This window comes from Galeopterus variegatus, unplaced genomic scaffold (genome assembly GCF_000696425.1).
Source record: "Galeopterus variegatus unplaced genomic scaffold, G_variegatus-3.0.2 Scaffold269, whole genome shotgun sequence".
In the NCBI taxonomy this organism is placed as follows: domain Eukaryota; kingdom Metazoa; phylum Chordata; class Mammalia; order Dermoptera; family Cynocephalidae; genus Galeopterus; species Galeopterus variegatus.
Window position 1 is genome coordinate 489,402 of NW_007726380.1, and position 25,848 is coordinate 515,249.

A 25,848-nucleotide genomic window follows, 5' to 3' on the forward strand; every position below is an offset into this window, starting at 1 on the left:
GGGGGTCCTGCGGCGGCCGGCGGCTGGGCGGGGGGCGGGCGGCAGGGGAGGAAGTCCCGTCGGGACGCGCCCGGAGGCGGGGGCGGGGGCTTCGAGGCCGGGTAGTACCCTGGTCATGCCGCGTAGCAGCTTGTTAAAAAGACGAAACATACATTCGTGGTGCGATGGCCGCGGGGGCGAGCCCCGGGGGCAGGGGCGGGGCCGGGTGAAAGGGGCAGTCGGGGTCGCGTCACAGCTATAAACCTTCGAGAGGAGCCCGGTGCGCCGGGCCGCGCCTGCTCCTTTGCGGTCCGGAGGGTGGATGAAGTGTGAGCGCAGCTGTGAGTGTGTGTGGCGCGCGCCGGTGAGTGAGTGGCCGGGGGAACCCACCCCGGACCCCCGCAGCCTGTGCAGGAAGGGAGGGTAAGTGGTGGGACTGACGGCAGAACCTAGTGGAAGGACAGGTTTAGGAAGCTTCCCACGGTCCTTCGAGCTTCATTTCCTCTCCCACCCCTTCTCAACTCTACTTGGGGGAAGGGGCCACTCAAGCTCAGGGGCCTCCTGGGATGGGATGCCCACAGGGTGGTGTGTGGGGCACCGTAGGGATATTTGAGGGATGGGGCCCTCAGGCTAGGAGCCTCTCCCGTAGGGAGGAGGAGGCCTTAAACTTTTCAGAGGCTGACGCTATGAGGGTGGGCTGGCTCCTGCCCCTTGGGTTGGGAGTGTCCCAGATCTAAGTGGAGTTTAGGTTAGGGTGGGATGGAGTGGGGTACTGTTCAGGCCTTCCTCAGAGGTCTGTGCTTCCATCCCCAGGTACCAAATCAACCCAAGGATGGCAGAGGATACAGCATTTTCTGTGCCCTCACAGCCAGAGGCACCCCCAGCCCCAATCAGAGCCACACCCTACCTAAGCATGGTCCCCTCCCCTGACCACCCCACATAGATACATTGACACAGCACCTTTACCCTACACCCCAGTGGCCCAGACCCCAGAAAAAGAGACCTAGTCAAAGGAGGGTCCTGGGACCAGCATGGCACAGAGGTGCCACCATCCTCCTACCCACTGGGCAGGACTGTGCCTATTTTCTCCAAAACTGGAAATGCAAAGGGAGATTTTTCGGGTTCAGGATGTTAGTGTTTGGGATGAGGGTGTTGAATGGTTATTGCTGTGACCCAAGCTGCCTTGAGTGTGTGTAAGATGTATATTAATTATTGAGAATTTAATAGAGCATTTTTCACTGACCCAGGGTCCTCAGAACACACTCTCTCCCATTGAGAAAATACTGCTTCTAACAGGAGGACCCCACTCATCATGAACAAGACCACCGGCCCACACACACTCAGGCACTTATACACACAACACGTATACATACAGCACACACCACACATCCCTGCTGTCTGTGAGCTGCCTCCTTGAAGAAGCCTACCTGGCTTGAGTTCCTGGAGTGAAGAACACTGTCCCCCACTGAGTCCTGCAGCCCTGGACAAAGGGTGATGTGGAGAGTCCTCAGGCTCACAGAGATTGCAAAATGAGTACTGGTCACCTCTGCCTATAAACTGGTTTTGTTTGGCTCACACAGTGATTTTTCTTTTTAAAATTTGTTGCTTCTTAAAAATTAGATGCCAACAATTAAAAATTGGGAGATTTCACATAAAAATTGGAAGACAGTGGCAAAAATCAGTTAAGCTGAGGACGGTGAGAAGTGGAGGTTCCGGTTTACCAGTCCCTGAACCTGTCAACTTCCTGATACTGCTTGGCTCCTGTTGACGTGTAAGTTGGTGACACCCCCTCAAATTCGACTGGTCACTGCTCACCGATGCCAATATCTACCCTGCCTGTGAGGCTGACCCCTAGGAATACCCCCAAGGTCAGGGTTTTGAGCACATGCTTTCTCACTGTCACTCTTACTCTGCCCACCTAATTCCCAGAGTTGTTATAGGATGCTTGGGGCCATGTGAGATTGAGAGGTTGGGGGTCTCTGGAGAAACAGGGTTCAGCCATTTCAGCCAACCCCAGTACTCAGGAGTGTCTGTCATCTGGACAGCATCCTATGGCAAGGTGGGAATGGAAAACAAAGGAAAGCATAGCTCATAGACAACTCCCCTGTTCCTATATAGAGGAGGGGCCAACCAGAAAGAACAATAAATAAACCAATACACAGACCAAAACGTCCTTAAAAAACTCCTATCAAGTAAGACCTCAGTCATTCGGCATTGGCGGGTTTCTTATATGTTCTTGTAAATAAAATATTCTGATTAATCTGTTAAATGCAGGTAATACTGGGATCTACCTCATAGGCTATTATGAGGACTAAATGAGTTAATATTGATCACTGCCTTCATCTAATAAGCTGTGTGCCAGTGACTGTTATTTCTATTTATTTATTTTATTATTTTGCGGGGGGGCAGCTGGCCAGTATGGGGATCCAAACCCGTGACTTTGGTGTTACAAGGCTGTGCTGTAACCAACTGAGCTAACCAGCCAGCCCTGCCAGTGTCTTAAATAAAATAATAATTGGAAGTCATCACTATATGCAGGGTGTGACTATAAAGTTCTAAAACACCGTTTTCACAGTACAACAAAGAGTGCCGTCTCTTTTCAAAGCTGACTTTGGGGAGGCTGTGTGCTTTCCCCAAGCAGGGGTATCATTTCTTGAAACATTCTGACCTCCTCTTTGAGAAATCCTTCAGAAAATAAGACAACATCTTAGGCTCACAGCATCCCTACCTAGCCTGGGAACCAGACACAGGCAACTCAAACCCAAACTATGTGGGGCTCTGCTGGACTTCACATGAACTTGATCCAACACAAGTTGCTTAGATGACCTTAGCAGTTTCCAAAAGTCGGAGCCACCCTGAAAAGATAATAATATTGTCAAGATCACCTCCTGTTAGCTCAGAGCTTTATGGCTTACAAACTACCCTTTCCTCCACCACAAAGGATATGCAAAAGGATGTCCTCCAAAGGACAAAATGTTTTCAATCATGGACTTGCTTTAAAGGACATACCTCTCCCACAGGTGTCAGTTCTGGTGTGTACATGTGTGTTTGAAAATTCAGCCACCTTCTGAAGGCAGGATCCCCCCCCCCCCAAAGGCTTTGGAAACAGTAATATGTATGCAGTGTTAAAATGAGGCTGAAGCTAGTGCCATCATCTTTGACAAGTCACAAGGCACTTTGGGATCTTAGAGTACCTCAGAGTTCTGGTCACTGAGATGGAGCTGTGCTCAGGGCTGGGTAGTGGAACCCTTTGGAAAGGAATGCCGGATAACGGAGTGCTTGGTTTCATCTCACCCCAGAAAGAGGGGCCCCTGCCCCCACTGCTGCTGACTTATGGAGTAGATGGTAGGCAGACTCCCTTCACTTCACTCCTACCACTACCTGGAGAGGATGGGAAGAGGGCCAGAGGAAAGAGAGTAGAGAGGCAGGCAGTGCTGGAAGGAAGGGAATGGGGCTACTGTTCATCCCCACCCCCTCACCTTTGTGCTTTTTGTTTTCTGTCCCTTCTCAAAGGGTCTACCCTGACCTCTCCTCTACCTTCTGCCTGGGCAAGGTGCAGAGCCATCCAAAACAGCCCAGAGGGCAACAGAGTCTTGGGTTTGGGGAGGTTCAAAGTGAACAGCTTGGATGGGGGTGGAGGGCATGGGTATTAGGATCTGAGTCTGGCTTTTGTTGCCATAATGAGAAGGGGCTCTTGAGCCAGATATCTTTTTCTAAAAAAAAAGGATTTTGGAGAGAGAAGTGTGGTGGCTATGGAAGTAGCTTGTTAGGATGCACTGCTGTCCATCCATGAGGACAGTTGGGCTGCAGGGTACTGCCCACTACACTTACAGCACCCCCAGGATGGGGTAGAGGCCTTAAGGCCTCTACTCTAACCACAGACATCTGGGGATTGATGAGTCTTGGAGTTGGGAGGGAAGCAGAGGTCAGGGGAAGAGGCAGATAGAGAGTAGCCAGGATGAGAGTAGGTACATAGGAAACTACCAAGGACTGCACAGACTTTCTTGCTCCCTAACACACACACACACACACACACACGCTCATACATATCCACAGGCATAGGACTGCAGCAGTGTGTAACTTCAGTGGGGTCACATTGGGGTCTAAGTAAATGGCACTCCCTGGAATTGTGCAATGCATAGTCTGGGCATCTACCCATGACAGACCTGCCACATGCACAAATGCTCATGCATAATCCCACTCACACTCACAAGTGTACATGCATGTACACAATCACACACACAGACACAATCTTACTGAAATAAACATTTTGCAAATCTTCAGGCCTCCTCCTTTCCCTATACGGGCACTGCCCTTTCTAGCACCCTCTTCACCACTACTCCATTCCCTAAGGGAACAGAGATGCTGGCTGACATGGCAGAAGTGAAGAAAGGGAACATTGGGGTCCCTGCAGTGACAGGTTGGGGGCTGAGAAATGGGCAGAAAGGGCATGAGCAATCCGCATCTTGATCCCTCCAGCTATCTCCAGATCCCCATATGACCTGCCTACCCTCTGCTTTGTCCTCATCACTGCCCCTGGGGGCCGATCAGCTTGACTAAGCACCTAGAGGAAGTCATCACCCTCTGAGAGGGACAGAGGTGGGCTGTTCGTATCTGGGATTTGTCCTGAGACAGCAGTGTTGCTGAGTTCACAGGTCTCACCTCATCCTTAACTATCTTCTCTGCCACTGCTTTTAGACTGGGTCCCCTCACTGCTAGGTTCCAGCCTGCTTTGAGGGGTAGATCCCAGGCCCCCTGTCATCCATCCTCAGCTTCTGAGGAGCTGGGGCCAAACAACCAATCCTACCAGGGGAGGGGCAGCCTCAGTGGACTGAACCCCAGGCCTCCCGGGGTAAGATGTGGGAGAGAGGGACTCTGTCCTCTGCGATCATGGCATGGGAAAGGCTTACTAGGTCACAGGGCTGTCCACCTTTCTCCATCACTGAGTAGAGAGAAACTCCTCCACCACACCCCAAACCTGGCTGGCCAGGCCTCCATCCTGTGCACAAGGCCACGTGCCTTGCCCCATGCCAATTAGACAGACTCACACACACACCACACTGAAAGGGCTCCTGGTCTCCTGCCAGCCCCTCATGGGTGGATCAGACCCAGCCATGCCAAAAAATCACAGATTAAACAGAATAAACCCCATGCCAGACTGACTCTGGCCCAGACACCTCATCTCCCTGACACCTTAGTTTCCGCTGGACTCTGAACCCACTGGTGGTTCCAGCTGAGTGCCCCTGTCCTGCCCCCAAAACTGCACCACCAGCTACTCCCTTCCCTGCACCATTTGGCTGGCACCAAGCAAAGAGAGATGATGGGGGGGCGGTGGAGACCCTGGTGGGGTGGGAGTATTACAGTACCTTGGGCCAACGTTCTAGGGGGGGCTGTATTGCATGAAGGGATAGGATGGGGTGTATGAGTGTATGCTTATTGCGTCCTGGGAAGGAACCATGGTCTCTGCCTGCTCCCCACCCCCCCCACCTGCCCCCTCCAGGAGGGGGGGGTGCCCAGCCTAGGTCTTGTGGGTGAACCGGGCCCACACCTGCTGCAGCTGGGACCGCGAGATGCGGAGCACCGAGGGCACAAGTCTGTGGTTGCCAGCGGCGAGGGGCGCATGGCGCCGGTGGGGCGCACGCACGGGGCTGCTCTCGGCCGAGCGGCTGCGCTGAATGAGGGAACCGGAGGAGCCCGAGGAGCCGCCGCTGCCGGGGTGAGGGTAATGCTCGGTCTCCAGCGTGGAGGAGGAGAAAACGGAGGACGCCAGTCGTCGCAGGGGGCTGTACCGCGGGAGGGAGTGCCCCGAGAGTCTGTCCTCCTCCAACTGAAAGAGACCAAGAGAGTGGAGGAAAAAGAGGTGTCAGGCACAGACTCGACAGCTCCATCTCGGGGACCACCCACCGCTCACAGCCCCTGCGGCGGCGCTGGCGTCCCCGGGCAGGTGGGCGGGATCGGGCAGGATGGAGGGGGCTGCAGACTGCCCACCCCAAGGTCCTGCCTCAGAACATAGGCTCTGGCCTCCAGTGCCCTTCCCCCTCCTCCTTCTCTCTGGCACGTCTCACACCATGGTCTCCTTGCAGAGACCTTGGACACTTGCCTCCTCCAGGAAGCCTTTCTGGCTTAGCCCTACCTAGCCCAGGGTTCTCTCTGGGCTGGGGAACCCTCCCCCTCAGGAAGGCTGCTCTGTGACTGTCCCTCACCATGTGTTGGCAGCTGTGTGCTGTTTGTCTCCCTAGCTAGGCTCCATGCTCATGAGATCTAAAGAACATTCCCCGCATTCTCTCCAACTTGGCACCCCTGCCTCATTACAGAAGGGTGGCAGGGCCTCAGTGACAATGCAGCATAAGGTTGGACCTTGGAGTCCAACTTATGTTTGAATTCCCACTCCACCACTCACTACGTAACCTTAAGCAAGTTACTTCATCTCACTGTGCCACAGCTTCCTTCCTGTAAAATGGGGTAACAATGGTACCCGCCTCACAGGGCTGTTGAGAGGATTAGATGTTCTAGTATGCAGAGCACTTAGAACAGTGCCTGCCTTGGAGTAAATGCTGTGCTGTTCGTGTGAGCCGTTTTAATCCCTCTCTAGAATGGGGAAAGGGCTAGAGGACTGGTGGGAGGAGGGGCAAATTGAAGTCATTTCTCTAAAGTGGCTTTGTCCCTGCCCTCTGGAAGGCCAAGCCACAAGGCAGCCTGTGGCCGGGGTTTGGCCGAGCTGCTGACTCTCTGCTATCAGGAGGAATCCTGCCCTTGTGCCTTCATGCCCGGGTGCCCTCAGAGGGAAGAGGAAGTGTCCCAGGAGTATGGGGGTGAAAATGGTGCCCTGGCTGTTACCAGACCTGTCCCATCATGACCCTTAGCTCTTCCTGGGACTGAGACCAGTTTAAATAGCTTCTAGTGTGGCGATGAGGACTGGCTGGGTCAGCTGTAGGGGGCTGAAAGAGGAGGGGGCCTGGGACACCCTCGTGTCCCTTGCTAATGTCAAATGGGGACACAGCACAAGGGACTCGGCATGGAACTTCCAGCAGAGTGGGAAAGAGAGAACATTCTTTTTTTATTTTTTACTTTTTTAAAGATGACTGGTAAGGGGATCTCAACCCTTGGCTTGGTGTTGTCAGCACCACACTCAGCCAGTGAGCAAACCGGCCATCCCTATATGGGATCCAAACCCATGGCCTTGGTGTTATCAGCACCACACTCTCCCGAGTGAGCCACGGGCCGGCCTGAAAGAGAGAACATTCTAACAGGGTTGTTTTTGCCCCCACCCTGCTTTCCCTTTCAGCTTTGTTTTGGCCAAGTCTAGGATCCTTCTGAGCTAGTCCCATCTGCATTGAGGGTTAGGGGTCTAAGGCTCACCCAGAGAGACCAAGGGGCAGAAGAACCCAAAGGTGCCCAAAGCCCACTCTCATAGCACATGTGGGTGGCTTGAGTTTAACATCCCAGCCAGGGTCTGGTCAGCTGCCAGGAGGATTTTCTTAGGCTGACGTGTAATCCCAGCACGCTCCTGCCCCTTCAGGCCGGGCACCACTTGTGCCCACCTGCTTGTCCTCAGCACCCAGCTAAAATGGGACCTCTGTGAGACCGCCCAGCTTCCCTATCCAGCTCCCTCCTCCAAGGAGGTAAGAGTTCTCTGTCATTCATTCCCCTGATGGCCCTGGATTGTAAACCTCTATTTCTAGACCTTTGCATCCCCACCTCTCTTGGCTGTGAGCTCTGAAAGAGCAGGACTATGAAACCTATTCATCTTTGTCCCCCAGGCCCTAGCACACCGCCCAGCGCGTGGCAGGGAAATGCTTTGGTGGCTGCCAAGCAAATGTCTGTGTACTGAGGGAACGCTGACCTCCTGGGTTATCAGCCAGAGACATCCAGTAAAGGATGGCAAACAGCCCTCCCCCAAATCACATACTTGGTAGCCTTTTTACCCTCTGCCCTTGTTTTCTGGGCCACATTAATTTTCACCTTAAATTCCCTTGAGAAGAAAGCGAGGTGTGCATAAAGAAAACATTTTAAAGTAGCACATCATGCACACCAAAGAATAATAGTGCTTAAAAATTGTGCCTGCCTCACATTATCTTCGTCCCTGCTCCTCACAGGTGTAGGTGACAGAGCTGCAGGTGCTCATATCTTTAACGATTGCTGTTATGAGGAAGTTCACACATCAGACACTGAGCAGACTGAGCCAGGTCTAGGGAGGGATTCCCTGCAGAAAGGTGGCAGGGACTGGGGGTGTTCCTATGAAGACTTCCTGCCTGCCTGAGACACATAATCTAGTCATCTAGGGCTGGAGAGTCCCCCAAACTGTGATTCCAGTGTGCCACAAGGATTGGGAGCCCCCCTATCCCCAGGCTGGGCTCAGCATTCCCTTCTGGCCATCCCAAAGAAAGAAGGAAAAAGTACACTGGTCCATTTCTCCCTCCCCTGCCCTCGACAAAGGAAAGCCTCTGCTTCGCCCTGCTGCCCTGAAATACACGTCACATCCCATTGCTCATCTACAGGCACACACCGCGGCTGCCACGCACACTGACATGCCCACAGGAACAACTGCTGACATGGCCCAGCCAGCAGGGACACACACGTACACACACATGCACGCATGTGTGCACACACCCTGCACGCTCCAGGCTCTGTCTGACCCCTCACACAAACCATCTGCTCTTCCTGCCTGTGTTTGCTCCTCTGCTAAACACACAGGTCTCAGACTGAGTGGGTCAGAGCACAGGCCCTGGAACCTGCTGCCTGGGTTCAAGTCCCTGCTCCACCACTTACATGCTGGCAACCCTAGGCTAGAAACTTAGCTTCTCTGAGCCTTAGTTTTCTTACCTTTTAAATCGGGATTGCCTATTCGAGGTGATGTGAGGAATACATATATAAAATGAAAGTGCTTAGGACAGTGTCCAGCATGTAGTAAAGACCATAAAGTGCTATTATTACTGTCATTAGAATCATTACTCTTATTACTATTATCCTTCCATCTTTGACATTGTAGGCTTCCATGGCTCTCTACACACCCGCTACATACTCTACACAGACACACTGACATGTGCACCATATACAGGTGTACACATATGGACACATCCACACACCAATGCATGTTCTTGAGCTCAGCTAACACAGACATGCACACGCACAGTCATGGAATGCTAACCGGTGAGGTCCACAAACCCCTCACCCCCACAGATACACAATTCATCTCTCACTGAAACAGGCAGCCCCTGTCCATGTCACCAGCAGGACGTGAGCCTGAGACCAACTGGTTGCACAACAAGCCTTTGCCTGCCCCCCAACATCTCTCCCCACTGCCCCCCTTGTGAGGATGATCCCCAGGACACTGAAGGAATCTGAAGGTGAGAAAAGCCTCAGAGACAGCTCAGCTCCCTCATTCTGAGACCCAGGAAGGTGCAGTGACTGGCCACAGTCATAGGGAAGGGACCAGCAGAACCAGGTCCAGAACCTAGGCCTCCTGACTCAAATTCCAGGCTTCCTCTTGACCCCACAGCATCACTGTCTGTCACCCTTCCGAGACTCTGTGCTTCCTGCAGGTACAACCTATGGTGCATGTCATTCTGATGCCTCTATTAGCTGGCACATAGCAAATGCTCACTGAATGTTGAATGAATGGATGTGAAGGGAGCAAGGAGCCCCAAACACACCTTGCTCGTTCTCCTGCTTACCAGGTGCTGGTGGTGGTGAGAACAATGACCAGGTCACAACACAATTATGCCAGCCCAGACCCAGCCAGGGCTGAACCTCCAACTCAGGCTGGCTAGGACCTCTCTGAGTGGGGACTCATGGTTCCCACTTTTTGAGCCCCCAGTCTCCAATGCCCAGGGCAAGGCCGGGATGTATACTTCCCAGGATCACAGCTCAGAGGTCCTTTCTTCTAGAAAGGACCTCTAGATAGGAATGGGGCCCAAATATACCCCTGCCCAGAGCTGCCCTTCCCAGGGCACCCATTTGATCCCAGGCCAGGCCTCCCAATCTGAGCAAATGGCAGAACTGGTCCCAAGCCCTGCTCCTGGGCACCTCCCAGAGCCACCTGGGGTCACAAGCCCAATATGGGACCATAGAGTGGAACGCGGCACAGCCCCTGAGCCCCTTCCAGCATCCCTTCTGTGGCTCTCCCTAGCCCATCTGAGGGATCATGGACCCCAATTCAGATTACAGTCCAAGAGTTAGCATCCTCTTCCCAGGTCAGAGGTCAGCCTGGCCAGGCCAGTGGCTCTTTGCCTCTTTTGACATCATGTCCTTCTCAGAAGAAAATAACCAAAATACCATGAGAAATGCTTCAGACCCTCAGAACTGCGTTTGAGACTCACCCACCACCTCACCCCTCCCTGCCCTTCCAGACTTGTCCCTCAGTTCTCCTATATAAGAACGTGCCATTGCAGCCAGACTGGGTCCTCCCAGGGCCCCCTACATGTGTGTCCCTGTGCCCAGTCTAAAGTCCCTTCCGCCCTGGCTCTACTTCTCCCCATCCCCATCCATCCTGGCTGTCAGGGCTCACCTACTCCAGGGAGCCTGCCCTGACCACAGGAACTGCCTCCTGGCCCTCTTGCCACCCCTTCACCCCTCTCCTCCCCTGACATTAGTGACCCCTCTTCCCTGGTGCTCCTCCCACACTCTGGCCCCTCCTTCTCAGTCATTGCTAAGGGCTCCTTTTTCTCTCATCCCCCCTGAAGTGACCATCTCCCAGCTTCCAATCTCCCCACCCTGTACAATCCTCTTGGGTGACATCACCCACTCCCATGGTTTCCAAAACCCCCAAATCTGTATCTCCAGCTAAGATCCCCCTCCTGAGCCTGGGATGCCTCCATGTGGACATCCCTCAGATACCAGGAGGTCGTTGTGTTCAAATCTGAATCCATGCTCCTTTCAAAACCACTCAGTGACGGCACCACCATGCACCCAGAGCCCTGGGCATCAGCCGTGACGCCCCCCCCCACTCCATCGCAGCCCTCTTGGCCCTCTCCCCAACACCGCTTGGCTCCATCAACCTTGCCCCACGTCCACAGCCTCCACCCCAGGCCAAGCCACCAGGGCACTCTCCCACTATTGCCTGCCATGTGGCCTTCCTGCTTCTAGTTTTGTGCCCCTTCAATCCATTTTTTGCATAGCCCCCCAAAGGATCATTCCAAAGCACCAACTCAATCATGTTGCACCCTGTTTAAAAGCCTCGGTGGCTCACCAAGCCTTCAGAATCAAGCCCCAACCCCTTAGCTTAGCCCCGAGGCCCTCCATGACAGGGCCCCAGGACCTACCTCTCAGCCTCACCTGCAGCAATGTGCAATCAGTGCAGAGCTTCCTGATCACCACCTCCAGGCCTTTGTACACACTGTCCCCTAGGCCTTTCTCCTGTGTCCTCACCTGGCTGCACTGCTCATTATGCAAGACTCAACTCAATATCTGGAGGGTACTTCCTCTGGGAAGCCTTGCCTGCCCTCCAAGCATGGTTTCAGGCTCTAAGACCTGTCCATCTCCATCCTAGCCCTAGTCAGTAGCACCCGCACATGTGGAGCACTCCAGCCTACACACCAGCACTCTGGGTGTCTGGGCATGGGGAGTGGGGTGAAAGCCCAACCTTACCTGTCTCTGCGGTCCTGTGGGATCCGACTCTCTCCGTCGAGGGCGGGGTCCGGAATGCAGGGGCGAGTGGGAAGGGCTCCCTGGTGTGGGGGGCTGCGACGTCTCCGAACGGCCATCAGCCTGGCTCAGCTGAGGTGGCGGGGGCTGGGGTGGTATTTGCCGCAGGTCCTCCTCGGCCAGCGTCTGCATACCACGTCCCCGAGGCCGGACGGTGGGCTCTGCCCCCAGCCGCCGCCGCTCCTCGCCCTCCTCAGGCAGCGGCCGCAGCTCCTCAGGCTCCTCATCTGTGGTACCCGACGTGCTTGGCTCAGCCCCCGGAGGGAAGTCCTTGAGCTCTGTCTCCTTGTCAATGATGACCCACTCTTTGCTGTCGAAGTCCTCCTCCTCAGCCAGCGGCACCGAACGGAAGGCGTTGCTCAGGGCCTCCTGCTCCACAGAGGCTGACACGTCCATGCGGCCGCTGGCCTGCCGGTCGGCATGGCCTGTGTCCACTGACAGCATCTGGGCTGGCTGCGAGGAGCAGGCCTGGCGCGAGGGTGAGCCGGGCAGATCCATCCGTGACCTGCAAAGCCACCCCATGTGGGGCTCAGCACCTGGCCTCTCTTGGACCCCCAAGGACCCCAAGCAGGTGGCAGAGTGGAGAGTGACTCCTGACACCTCCCCCACCACTCCCACCATGGGCCAGGACCAGTCACCTAGGCTGTCACCCTCCAACCTCACTTCTAGAAAGACTGTTGGTGCATTCATTCATTCAACAAATGTTTTTGAATGCAGAAAATAAACTCTGGTTCCTGTTCCCAAGGAATGCTCTCCCCTGGGCCACCCCAGGGGATCTATTCTTCCTAAAGCCAACTCTGTTCTTATTCGTCCAGCACTCACACCTCCCCAGTAGCTTCCTCCACAGATGGCTTTCCAGCCTCTTCTACCACTACCCTCCAGGTCTGCCTAGCTGGTTTCACTACCCCCAAGATAGGCTTTGATAGCCCTCAGCTTGACAAACTCCAGTGACCCAAAGACCCAAGAACAAAGTCCCCATTCCTTAGTTTGACACTCAAGGCCCCTCCCAGCCTGACTAAGGCTCAGTTTCCCCATTCTCCTAGCCAGACCCATCTCAGATTCACTCACTTTTCCCCAAATTGCCATACTCTCATGCCTCTGGGCCTTCACACATGCTGTACCCTCTACTCAGGGCCTGTCCCTCCCAGTCTGTCTCTCCAGTCTGTCCTCCCAACCCCCAATGGCCTGTCCTTCCACAGGGCCTCTCCCTCACACAGTCTATCCCTCCCATGGCCTGTCCCTTCACACAGGACCTCTCCCCATACATGGCCTGTCCTTACACCCTTTGCTGTCTGACTCAGCTCAGATGTGACCTCTGGTAGGTAGCCTTTCTCATCCTGCATCCAGGCTTAGTCTGCCCCCCAGGACACCCTGTCCCCCTCTCATCACAGAGTGGACCTTGTGTCTGTTTATGTCTCTGTCTCCTCAAGAGACCGTGAGCTCTACCTGGCAGGGACTGGGTCTCATCCGACTTTTACCTCAGGGGCACTGATCCTGCCTTGGAACATCTCCTTTGACATCATCTTGAACTGTATTGTGAATCTCACATTATTTCCAGAGTTTCCCAGCTTGGGGTGATACCAGCCCCAAGGAGAGGGTATTTCTGTTTGTACAATAGCATGTGCGATGGTGGGGGAAACTGGCCTCTCCCAAACACCTGTCTGCCTACTCAAACTATACAGGCCTAACTCATCTGGGGTTTGTGCCACTTCCTCACATTCAGGCTGCAGGCAGGGGGCTAACTTTAATTCTCTCCCAGCATCAAGCCTGTCTTCCTCCATAATGTGTCCCTCCACAGGCCCTGTGTCTCCAAACAAGCTGTCCCTCAACTCAGCCTGTCAGCTCCAGAGGGAGAGGATGCAGATCAGAACCACCTGTGGGGCTTTCTCAAAATTCTCCCGCCCCAGCCTACATGGACCTGCCAACTCTGACTCTACACATTTGTTAATAAGGCTTAAAATAAAACACCCCTGTGCGAGGGCACCGGGGGTCTTGTATTATACTCCCATGTAAATGGCTGATATCACTTCCTTTCCTGAGAGCACAGTTCGTTTTGACGGAGATAAAAGAGGGGAAGGGGGTACAAAGGAAGGGGTGGGGGTGGGGGGGACTGGTTTGTGTATGTGTGTGTCTCACAGGGGAGAGAGAGGTAGGAAACCCAAACCCCATCTGCTTCATACTGTCTCCCGCACCCAGCTGCCCCCGAGCCCCTCCAAACCCTCTGCTGTATGAGATCCCAAACCTTATATTCCAGAAAGTCTCTCCTTGGCCCTTTCCTTTCCTCACCATTCCTGAAACTAGGGTTCACCATGAGCCAAACTAATTTAATTATTGTTCCCTAAAAGCAGGCAGCTCTTCAAGACTGTCTTGTTCAGGGCATTTCCCACCTCTCTTCTCCACTCGTATCCCTTCCAAACTGCCCTTCCTCATTTCTCCATTCCAGAACTTCCATGCTGAGGGACTCCAGGCTACTATGGATGAAAATGGGGTCTTCAGTCCCAGGTAGGCCAACCTGTGTGAGTGTGTGAGTGACGGCTGTCACATCCCAGTCTTAGACATCTCCACACCCCAAAGTAGCAGTTTGCCCCATCCCAAAGGTGGAGTACAGTTCGGGGCAGAATCTAGCACAGAGGCCATGGCTGAGGTAGGTTACTTGGAGACACACTGAGTAGGTACTGGAGAGGATCCTCCTGCCTCCACCCAGGGCTGGGTCTTAGGAAGAGACCCCATCCCTGGTACAGAGAAGGTCCCAGGCCTACTGTGGAGTAAAGCCTCACTCAGAGGCCGAGGGAAGGTGGTAATATCTTTCAGGGACCTCTCCCACCTGACACTCTCTCACCCACCAGCAGCTCCAGTGGGGATCTGGTCTTGGCCCCTGCTGGCCACCCACCACCACGGTCACCCAACCATCCTCCCATCCTCCCCCCTCCTAAAGGCTCTCCTAGGTTCCAAACTCTCCAACACTCCCTCTCACCAGCCAGGTTCCTGATGGTCCTCTTCCCTCTCTGACTTCAGGTCCCTCAGCCCTGACCCCCAAAACATAGCCTGTCCTCTCCTCCAGTAATTCCCCAACCCCTTCTTCCAGCCCCATCCCCCAAAGCTGAAGGAAATCAGGGTCCTACCTTGGCTGCTCTTGAGGCACCTGTAATTAGTCTCTAGGAAAAGAGGTTCTGGAAGCATGCCCACCCACAACTCACCCCTCACCCCCTCCTGGGCCTAGGGTCCCAGAGACCCAGTCTGTCGCTCCTATGGGCTGTCCTCCTCCCCCACACCCTTTCCTGGAATGAACTGGGACCTCTCAGGATCTCCCATCCCTCTCCCCCAGGCCCTGACTCCAGGCCCAAGTATAACCCTCTCAGCACTTCCCAGGTCCCCCAACCTCTGCTTCACATTTGGCCTTTCCTTCAGATCAGCCATGTGAAGGCAGAGGGGACCTCAGGGCCCCTAATCATCCCCTAGCCCCAGACCCACCTCCTCTCATGCAGCTCCACCCGTCCATCCGCTGTGGAGAGCCTCTCCGATTCGGGGCTGTTGACCCTCCGGTATCGCAGAGAACGGACTGGGGTTGTTGGGGAGTCTGGGGGGGCACGCACTGGGGAGCTGGGGACCCCCACACCTCGGCTCTGCTCCTCGTCCACACAGGGAGTCTGCAGGAGAAGGGAGTGCCATGAGCTGGGGCTGGCACGGCGGCTGTGGGTCAGGCAGTTTCCTCAGGGTGAAGGAGAGAGAGGGACGATGATGACCCTGAGACAGGGCAAGGCCAGGGTCGGGGAGGGACTAGGACACGGAGGCAAGGCAGGCAGATGGATGGCTGGGGAGAGGGCATCAAGAGGACAGGGTGAGACTCGAGGGCGGAGGGAAAGGCCGCCCACACCCTTCCCCCTGGCTGCAGTTACTTTGCCGATGTTGATCCGGAGTTTGTTCCGGTTGACATCCGTCTCCTCCCAGACTTCAGCTTCAGGAACCCCTGGGTGGGGGGCAGGGTGAGGGCTGGGGCCCAGCCCCTCAGGGGGCCTCCCGGGCAGGATTGGGGGTGCATTCTCCTGGTCACTCAGGTGCTCGCCCTGTAGCACGTCCTCGGTGTTCTCCCGGAGCAGGTCCCCGGGCACTGGTGTTACGTTGACCACCCTGGAGAGGCCAGGAGGAGGCCATGAGCAAGGCTGGCAGGGGAGTCCTCTCCTCCCAAGGCCCCTCCTAGCAGCACCCTAGAGACCATGCATGGGAGTGGGCCCAGAGGAGATCCCAGCAGGGGTGGGAGTATCCCTGGGCCATCACCACCCCTGGCCCATAGAGCCTCTGAGACCAGACCACCCTCAAATTGGCATGGGCTACAAGGAGATGTGGCCACTGGGGACTGGCACATCACCCATCTAGCTCTATCTTGGGAGATCCTGCTGTTTTTTGAGGCCCTGCCAAATTTCCAGTGGCATTCACTGCCTGACTTCCTTTAGACCCAGGAATGGCTAAAAAGAAGAATCACTTTGGAGATCCTTGAGTAGTGTCTTTACAGAACTGGGCACCATAATGTGCTGGCAAGTAGTGCTGAGTCTTCCTTCTCAATGTGTCTCCTGGGGCCTCTGCCCACCTCTCCGTGACTTGCTCCTGGAGCTGGGTGGGGAGCCCCTTCTCATTCCAGCCCCTCCCTGGGCCACCTCTGTCTTTGTTCCTGTCTCATAATTCTAAAACTGCTGATCCCTTGATTACAAATATCGTAAACTTAGCTGAGAGCATTTTTAGGGCAGGAGCTGTAACTTTTTCCTCTGAGCCCCCATGGTGTATAGGTGTACAGCCTCAAGACATGTTCATTAGATTAATGTATATGAGTGATGAGAAAGGGACAAACTGTGGGGCTCAGGTACTTTCACTTAGGGTTATCTGCTCCCCAGGGGACCCACTAAGTTCAAAAAGTCCAAATGAGGAGGATGCCCACTCTGTGCCCAGATTGAGGGTGGAGATTTGGCAAAATTTCCCAAAGTTCCAGAATTCCACTGTTGAGCAGCAAGAATAGGAGAGACATCCAAGTGTGTCTGGGTAGGAAGAGGAGGAGCAGGCTGGCTTTTAGGGTAGCAGCAGGGGTCAGCCGCCCCATTCCACCATCGCCCCCACCAAGACTCACCCAAACATGGCGGCCGTCTGCCGGGTGTTCTGCTGGGGCGGGGTGGAGGTGCTTGTGGACAGGAGGGCATCTGTGCCTGCCTTCTCCCAGTCAAAGGCCTCATTCTCGGCGATGCCCCGTTCCTTCATGCTGTTCTCAAACACTGACATGATCAACTGCAGGGGGTGGAGGTGGCAAGAGGACAGAGAGGTGACCCCAGGGCTAGCTAGGAGGAAGGGGCAGTTGCTGGGATTGCAGGGGGAAGAGAGGGGCCTTCCAGGACAGGGATGGGCCTAGAGGGGGCACTGGAAGGAGAAGGGCATGATGGTTTTATACAAAAACATGCACATGATATACAAATCAGCACATAAATCATCATCTTGGATTAAGCCCCACCGGGTGGACACAGTCCCCTGATTACCATTCCCAGTCTCCTCTGACATTTCCCTGAACCACTGGGAGTTTCCCAAGCCCACCGCATGGGTCATGACTCTGCACAGGCTGCTGCCTCTGTTGGGGTGCCACTCCCACTCACTCTCCCCACTCTGAAGCCTGAGTCTCATCCCCTGCCCCTGAGCTTCCCTTCCACTCACTCATCACTGGGCACAGTGCATTGGTTTAAACTGTTCACAGGCCTATCTGCCAACACTAGCATCCAGCACAGCACCCAGCTGGGGCCCAGCATGGGGGACATTCCCAGCAGCCAGCACAGGACCCACATAGGGGATGTTCCCAGCTGTGTGGTCGGGGGACCACATGAGACTGAGCCAGGATGGGGGGGCACTTCTGCCAGCAACTGGGGCTCTGGGTTCAGGAGATGGCAGACAGCTATAGACCCTCTGAGGCCCCCCAGACCATTACACTTCTGACTTGGCTCTTTCTAGAATACTGGGCAGGTTCTCCCTGCTGACAGGGCCACTTGATTGGGTGCCTACTGTGTGCCTGACACTATCTGTGCTCCCCACAGTTAATGCATCAAAAGCACTGAGAGCAAGGTAAGCTCTTGATAAATCTTAGCTGAGACTACTGTTTACAAGAGCACAAAACAGTCTGGTGCAGTTAGAAGGCCAGATGGAGATGCTCAGGGACAAGCTAGCAGGGGTGCTGGGCCTGGGCAGGAGTGGTGTCTAGGGGTGCAGGGGCGGTGTGGCAGGCTCCCACCTGGTAATCAGGCTTGGTGAAGTAGTCGAGGCTGGCGATGTGGTCCAGGAAGAGGTGGAACTCTGAGGGCATATGCTTCAGCAGCATGCGATGCTCGTATTTCTCCTTGATCATCCCTACCTGCTCCTGGAGGCAAGAGGGCACGGGAGATGGAGCCCCAGCTGCCCCCACCCCCCTGCCTCCTCAGACACAGCTGTGTGGGGCTCACCTTGTCCTTGATCTTCCTCCAGGGCAGCTGGCCCACTGCAAATTCCACCAGCATGTAGAAGAGGGACCACAGGTCATCGTGGCGGCCCATCTCCTGAGGGGAGGGAATGGAGTCACCCACCTCTCTCAGGTCCTTCCCTGACCCTCCAACACACAGAGAATCCCACAGCCAAAACTCCTGCCTATGCTTTCTCCCTCCACAGTGATTTGCAGTGGGAACAGAAAGGGTGGGATCCAAGAAAAAAAGGAAGAAGGTGAAGTCAAGGAGAGCCAACATTGGAGACTTCGTCCAACCCAGTGCTCTGGGGGGACAGATCCCAGCCCCTGCCTCATTTCCCACCCCCTGCCTTTGATATCAACTTACTACTCTACCCCCTTCTCCAGCTGTGTACTCTACCCCTGACCTTGCCCATTCTTCCCCCACATCCCTCAACCCAGGCTTTGCCACTTACCCGGTTCTTGTGGGCATTGACTGAGGCATAGCGAACAGTCCCTCGAAACCCGGCCACATTCCGAGGCTACAGAGGAGAGACCACCACTGGGAACCTCACCCACTACCCCCTGACCTCAGCCACATTGCAAACCTGCTCCCAAGCCTAGCTCTACCTACCTTAACCCTGACCACCTCCCCCAGCCCCACCCCTCATAGAGACCTGATTGGGAGTAGGCCTGACACACCCCCCTGGGACCTGTTCTCTCACCTCCCAGTCCTAAACCTGCCTCCAGATCCTGCCCACGTGTGGGTGTCCCATGTGTGGTATACTCACGGGCCGAACGTCCCCAGTGGTGTTGGTGTACTGCCGGGCCAGCCCAAAGTCCAGCATGTAGCACTTTCTGTAGGTGGAGGGGAGCCTGCCCATGGCGAAGTTTGACTGGGGAAGACAACAGCTGTGAGCCCAGGGAATCCAACCAAACCTGGCCCACCTCAAGGGGTACCAAAAAACAGTGCTACAGCTGGATGAGGCCACTCAGCCCATGTACACTCCCATATGAGAAAAACGTCAGCACTCCCATGTGTGCAGCTGGCCATAGTATCTCATCTGAGGGACAGGTGTGATTATTCTCATTTTTGAGATGAGGAAACTGAAGGTCAAAGAGGCTAAGGGGCTTCTCTGAGATCACCTGGGAAGTGATGACCCTGGGTTTGAACCCAGGTCTGTCCAGCTCTGGATCCTGGGGACTCCCCAGCAGGGCAGTATGGTTTGGTGTAACTGTCCTGCTCTAAGGCAGCAGGCCTGCATTGTTATTGCTGCATAACCTTGGGCCATTCAACTAACATTTCTGGGTCTCAGTTTTCATCTCTTTACTTATTTATTTATTTTTTGTGGCAGGACAATACAGGAATCTGAACTCATGACCTTGGTGTTGTAAGGCTGCACTCTAACCAACTGAGCTAACCAGCCAGCCCAGTTTTCATTCCTTTAAATGTGAGGCTTTTTCTAGCATCAAGATCCAAGATGCCACAAAATCAACTACTTGGAATTCCTTACCAAGCCCCAGCCCCTCAGTCCCTTTCCCTCAATCCTTCCCTCCTCCCCCAACATCTTCTCCTTTCTAGGTTCAAGGGCTATTCAGGTTAGGGGAGAGGGACAGGGAGAAGGAAAAAGCAGAGGACAGGGCATGGACAGGCAGGAGCAATGCTTCAAGAAGCAGGGAGAGGAGGAGAGGGGCTTGGGATGGAGAGCAGGAGGGATTCAGGCGGAAGAGGCTGTCCCGTGCCAACCACTGTTGTGGAGAAGGGCAGGGTGTGTGCTTTGGAGGAGGGGATGCAGGGGCGGAAGTGGGGGGTGGAGGGCAGTGCTCACTGGCTTGATGTCACGGTGCAGGAAGCCCACAGAGTGGATGGCCTCGATGGATTCCAGGATCTGCTTGCCCAGCCGCAAGGTGGTGCTCAGTGTGAAGGTGCCTCGTGGCTGGCTGCGGCGCAGGTCGGCCAGGTTCCGTCCCTGCGGTGGGGGCAGCTGCGCCTCAGCTGCCATCCCCACCACAACTGTGATGTTCTGCCAAGCCTCACCCACAAAGGGTTGTGCCCACTCCTCACTCATCCTGGGGCCACACTGCCCCTCCCCAAGTCGCAGCCCGGGCACATGGGGGAAAGGGGAGGGAGGACAGGTCTCAGGGCTCACCTGGAGCTGCATCACTACGTAATTAAACTTCTCATTCCTGCCGCAGCCAATGAACCTGCACACGTGGTCTTTCCCTGGGGGCACAGACAAAGGTCTCTCAACTCTTTCTCTTTCTTCCTCACTTCCAACCCTAAGAGGGGCTCCTGGTGTACTCTTGATTGCTGGTACCCCCAGCCCGAGCTCCATGCATGCCTCTCCCATCACCTGCCCCCATCCTTAGCCCCACCACCTCTCTGACACTCCGGCTCCATCACCCCCCTTATGCCATACACCCATCTCACCCTACCGTTGCCAACCCAGCCTCTTGCCCCTCACACTCTCAGCCCTTGGCTCCATCACCTCTTCCCTCCCATCCCCTGCCCTAGGCCCACACCTTGCAACTTTTTGAGCACGGCCACCTCCATCTTGAGGACCTGCTTGGGCTGCTGGGCTGACTCCACCTTGAGGGCCACGTTCTCCCTGGTCAGCAGGTCCATGGCCTCATAGATCTCACCAAAGCCCCCACCCCCGATCTTTTTCAGCTGTGGAGATGAGGGGAGAGGGGGTACTCAGGAATGAGGCTAAACAGCTCCTTGTCCCACCCCCTGCTGAGCTGCATCCTTCATTGATGGGGGCAGTATCCCTTCCTTGCCCCACTCCATCAGTGACCCCACCTCCTCTCCTAGTGCACCAAGGTAGACAGCTCAGCCCATGCGTGTACAACCATCCATACACACACACACACACACACACACACACACACACAGGGCCAGATGTCAGGGAGGGAGGAAAGAGTAAGAGACCTGTGTCTCCATGTACACATGTATACATGTACACATGGAGACAAGCCTATGTAGGATTCTGAAGAGATAATTGACCATCCTGGACTTTTTTCTTCTCTGAAAGGACAACAAATATCATGCTCTCCCCACCCCCTGCCTAGACTGAGCAACCCCCATGCAGAAGGAAAACCAGTTCCAGGACCTCCCAGCCTCAGGGTGGATGGATCCCTCAGGCAAGCAGGCACTTCCTGGGGTTAGCAGTCTCCTGAAAGATGTCACCAGAGGGAGAATATCTGGGGGAGGGGACTCGACAAAGGGTGTTCACAGATCATCCCCACTGCTGAAACTCACATCACTCCCAAAACCAGGGTGAGCTTCCTCTCCAGGGCAGGGGGCACTGTGGGAGCATGGCGGGAATGGAGCTCTGGAGGACAATGGAGCTGGGCTCTGACCTTCTCGCCCCTCCTCCTTCAGTCTCCCAGAGCAGGCAGTGAGAAAGGCAGAGAGGAGAGCTGTGATGGAGGAGGAACTGGCAGGGGAGATGAACTACGGGCAGGGATCAAAACCATTTCAACTCAGAGGCGCAGAGGCTGGGAGGGTGAGGGTGCCGGTGCAAGTGATGTGGGAGCAGGGAAAAGTTGCTGAGTTCTAAATTAGGACTCATTTGGCTTAAGAAAGAGGCAGTTGTGGGACTGGCCAGTTAACTCGCTCGGTAGAGCATGGTGCTGATAACACCAAGGTCAAGGGTTCAGATCCCCATAACCGGCCAGCTGCCAAAAAACAAAAGAAAAGAAAAAGAAAAAGAAAGAAAAGAAACAGGTATAGTTGATTCTCACCTACTCAGGGAGCCGGCCCTCGTAGGTGGCCGCCCTTTTCTGAGCAGCTTCCCGAGTCCTCATTATGTCCTGTTGGCATGTAGCTCACCAACCTGCAAACTCCTGACTCTAAGCGTCCTGCATTTCTGAGCCCTTCCCTTAGCATTTATTCAGCACTCAAATGCCCAGTAATTTTTTAATGGCTGCTGAAACCTGGGAGTGGAGGGAGGAAGAGGACAGGGCAGAGCTGGAGGACTGGGAGTTCCCAGCAGGTTACTATTGAAACCACCCCAGAAAGAGAGAGAAGGAGGAAGAGAAGATTTAGAAGAGAAGTGGAAGGTTGGGTGGGAATTTGAAGGTTCTTGTGATGAGGAAGGAGACAGGAAAAGGGAAGGAGGAAGAACAGTGAGACACCAGAGTCCCTTTCCACCTGAGACAAAAGTTAAAGTCAGGCTCTGGAAGGATTTCAGAACTGGGAGACGGACTCACACTCAAGGGAATCAAACAGTGGCATGTCTTCCTCTGGGGAACTTTAAACTCAGGGGTGATGCTGCCATCTTCTAGATTCCTTTATGGTTTGCTGTGTGAGAGCACAGAGGAAAGGGCGAGGGGACAGGAACAACAACCACATCTCACAGACATCATCTCAGTTGATCCCCAAGACTCCCAGCAGCACAGGTGAGGAAGGTCATATGGTTCCCCATTTTGCACAGAAGGAAAACTGAGGCACAGGACATGCAGTACCTTGCCCCAGGTCACACAGCTAGTAAACAGCAAAGCCAGGTTTCACATAAGTAAACCCAGGCAATCTGATGCAGAACCCACACTGATACAGAATCCACAATGTTATAGGAACTGCATACCACATTGGCATTAAAAGCGTGAATGCTGAGATTCAAGCCCAGATCTGCCGGGCTCCAAAATCCTTGCTGGGGAAAAGGAAGGAAGGCCCGGAACATCCAAGACATTTATAACACCTAGCCCATTTTCCCGGGGAGCCTAAGGATATTTCTCCAAGGACTTCATTACCAAACAGAGCCTACTTCTCCTTCCTTAGTCCCCTCCTTATCCACCCACCCCCTACCCATTACAGACCCCGCCCCCCCAGGGTGGGGAGCTGTGCATCTGCACCCACCCACTCAACTAATACCCCTCCTCCCTTTGCCCTACAGCCAGGGCTGACTTATCTATTAGTCACAGTGACTAGGTCTCTGATATTTTCAGGGGTCAATGAAAATGTTTTAGTTTCTTTTAAAATCAAAAGGGAAAAAATGGACTTTTAGGTCAAAGAGAAATTTAATATATAGTATTAATATATTCCTTTTTATACTAATGCAGTCATAAAATACAATTTTTGGTACTTTATTATAGAGGAAGGGCCCATGAAGGCAAAAGTACCTAGGGCCTACGAGAGTCATAATGCAGCCCTGCTCGCAGCCCAGCAACAGGAATATTCCCTATCTCCCTTTGACAGACCCTATTCCTTCCCTCCTCCTAAATTTTTTCATGATCCCAACCCCTGCTTAAGGACCTCCCTAAACTAGAGGAGAAATATGACACAATAGGACCAACATTCACGTGGACAGAAGGAGACCTGGCTTCTTGGCTCAGCTCTGGGTGACCTGCAGTGAGTTTCTTAAACTCTCTGAGCCTCCACTTTTTCTCCTCTGTAAAATGAAGAGAAATGAACTAGAATTGGTCACAAAGAATTTTTCAGCTCTATGGTCCTAATTCTTGGATGGGCTGATTTTGGGTGACCGCGTTGGCCCAGCAGTCAGACAGATCTGGACCCACCTACCAGTCATGTAAACCTGGCAAATTAACTGATCTCTGTGCCTTAGTTGCCACACCTGTGAAATGGGAATAATGACAGAATCCACTCCATAGGTGGTTGAGATAAAGCATGTAAGACATTTTGTACAGTGCCTGGCAATAGTAAATGCTCAAAACAAATGCTAAGTTGCTACCATTATTATTATTATTATTATTTGTTATTCTTATTCTGAGAAGAACCCCTTTAGAAGAATAGAATATTATTTTTAAATACCCTACCTAGTGCCCCTGAGCCCTTTTCTCCTGGCTACAGCCCATCTCTGGGCAGTTTGTTCTAGGTTCCTGAGCTCTGCCTCCCATCTCGGTCCCATCCTTCACTGGGAATAGACTGAAGGGAGGTATCTGGCACCCCACCCTCCCTAGTTCTCCAGGGGTGGGGGTAAGAGAGACTGCAGGCCTGGCAAAGACTCTCCCCCCAACTCCCCCCTGCCACTTCTCTCCCCACTCATCTCCCACTCCCTCCCTCAGAAAGCACAAGAAAGTTCAAGTCTAAACTCAGTGAGTGTGTGAACATCGTCTTTTTCGCACCTCTTCAACGTAAATATCACTCTGCCTCCAATCTGCCAGAAACTAAGCTCTTGTGCCAGGGGTCCTGGGGGGCCTTGGAGGAACACTTCTCACTTTGCCCGACCTTCATTCCTTTTATTACTGCCCTGGCTTCTCCCCCAGATTCTGTCCCGTTACTCTTCCTTTCAGGAAGAGGCCCTCTGGGACATAAGCAGCCCCCTCCCTCATCTCTCAGACCCCTAGGAGTCTCCTCCTCTCCATCCCCCTCCACACCACACCTCCCCAACCTACAGATGTCCCAGAGATATCTCTGAAAACGCTACCACCTTTGCCTCCCTCCCTGGACCTTTAGGCGGTGGCTGTTGCCGTAGAGACCCCCGCCTGCACCCACGCCCCACCCTCCTCTCCAACCCCGCACCTGTGGTGAGCTGAGCCTCCCCCAACCAAAGCACGCCGGCGGCCACACACGGACGCAGTATAAAGCTGACCTCTGTCGTTCTGTCTTTCTCCTGGCTCCCCTCTCTGGTGCAGACCCACAAGTTCATACTCTGGTTCTTCCCACACTACCGCCCCATAATCCGCCCCACATCATCCTGCCCCCATAATGACAAGAAGACACCAGAGCGCTGTAAGCGACGCAAGAAAGAAGAGTGGGATGGGGGCTGATTTACAGTAGGTCCCGCCCCCAGACACTGCCATTCTCCCAACCCTCGCGTGCCCCCTCCCGTCCAGGCCCACAGCCCCTCGGAGGCTCGGACTACAACTCCCAGCAGGCCTCACAGCCTGCGGTCCCGAGCCGGGGGAGCAAGGCACGCTGGGAGATGGAGTCTCGGCGTGTTGCACCTGCCGCAGGAACCGGTGAGGGGAGGAGGGTGGATAGAGAAGATGGAGTGCGTATGCGCTGCCTCTTTGCCCAAACCCAAGCCTTTCCGTCTTCCGCGGTAGCGAGGGACACATGCTCATTCACTGCCCTTCTCCAAGGTCTCGCAGAGAAAGAGCCCTTCTCCCACCCCAGCCTGCTCCCCACACATGCAACCAGGAGTTGTTCCAGGCTAGGCCGGACCAACGTGACCTAGCGGAGAAAGGAGTGAGAGAGGACAGGGTTGGAGAGAAGGCACTGGGAGAAAGCGATTGTCCACATGTGTAGGCAAAAATAATGACCTGCAAGCAGTATGCAAATGAGTTCAGGGGCACCTTCCTCTTACGGCAGGAGCGCTGAGGGCACCTGTTTTAGCAGATCTCCAGGTCCTCTCCTCCCTCCCCCCACCCCTCTCTCTGCTCCTCCGGGTCTGTCACTCACCACTTTCCAACGATCCTTGACCACGTAGTTGGCCGGCAGGATGTCGGCCTGCTCCCCTCCCCCACTCATGTTGGTTTCGTCCTTAAGGGCAGCCGCTAGGCACTGCATCCGCCAGCCGGAGGGAGGGGTGTCCGCAGGGCCTGCCCTGGGGGGGCCATCTACCTGGGGGAATGGGGAGGGGCTGTGAGTGGGGATGGGCTGCAGACCCAGGACCCTCTTGCAGAGATGGAAGAGGGGAGCCCCACTTTACTGGCAGGCATCCTTCCTGGGCCCACTGGGCAGATGCTCCAGGGGTTACTGGGGGAAGCGTTGTGTAAACACCAGGGTAAAGGTCAGTGGAAGGGAGATACAAACTACAAACTGGAAATGTGAAAATCGGCAACAGGACACACATGTTGATGAATAAAAGAGAGGAAAATGA

The 25,848-nt window shown here is 54.4% G+C and overlaps 1 protein-coding gene across 1 annotated transcript in view; it reads right to left on the minus strand.

The window, feature by feature from the left end:
• Positions 1-25,586, minus strand: part of TTBK1 (tau tubulin kinase 1) — a 37,188-nt gene extending 11,602 nt beyond the window's left edge. Inside the window, exons 1-12 of the mRNA XM_008566792.1 lie at positions 25,428-25,586; positions 20,585-20,732; positions 20,212-20,285; positions 19,891-20,031; positions 18,853-18,957; positions 18,538-18,603; positions 18,087-18,179; positions 17,879-18,004; positions 16,739-16,893; positions 15,519-15,750; positions 15,094-15,269; positions 11,566-12,127 (exon numbers count right to left, since the gene is read on the minus strand). Of these exons, the coding sequence (XP_008565014.1) occupies positions 11,566-12,127; positions 15,094-15,269; positions 15,519-15,750; positions 16,739-16,893; positions 17,879-18,004; positions 18,087-18,179; positions 18,538-18,603; positions 18,853-18,957; positions 19,891-20,031; positions 20,212-20,285; positions 20,585-20,732; positions 25,428-25,535 (1,986 nt within the window). The 5' untranslated portion in view covers positions 25,536-25,586. The remainder of the gene's footprint in view (positions 1-11,565; positions 12,128-15,093; positions 15,270-15,518; positions 15,751-16,738; positions 16,894-17,878; positions 18,005-18,086; positions 18,180-18,537; positions 18,604-18,852; positions 18,958-19,890; positions 20,032-20,211; positions 20,286-20,584; positions 20,733-25,427) is intronic.
• Positions 25,587-25,848: the final 262 nt, after the last annotated feature.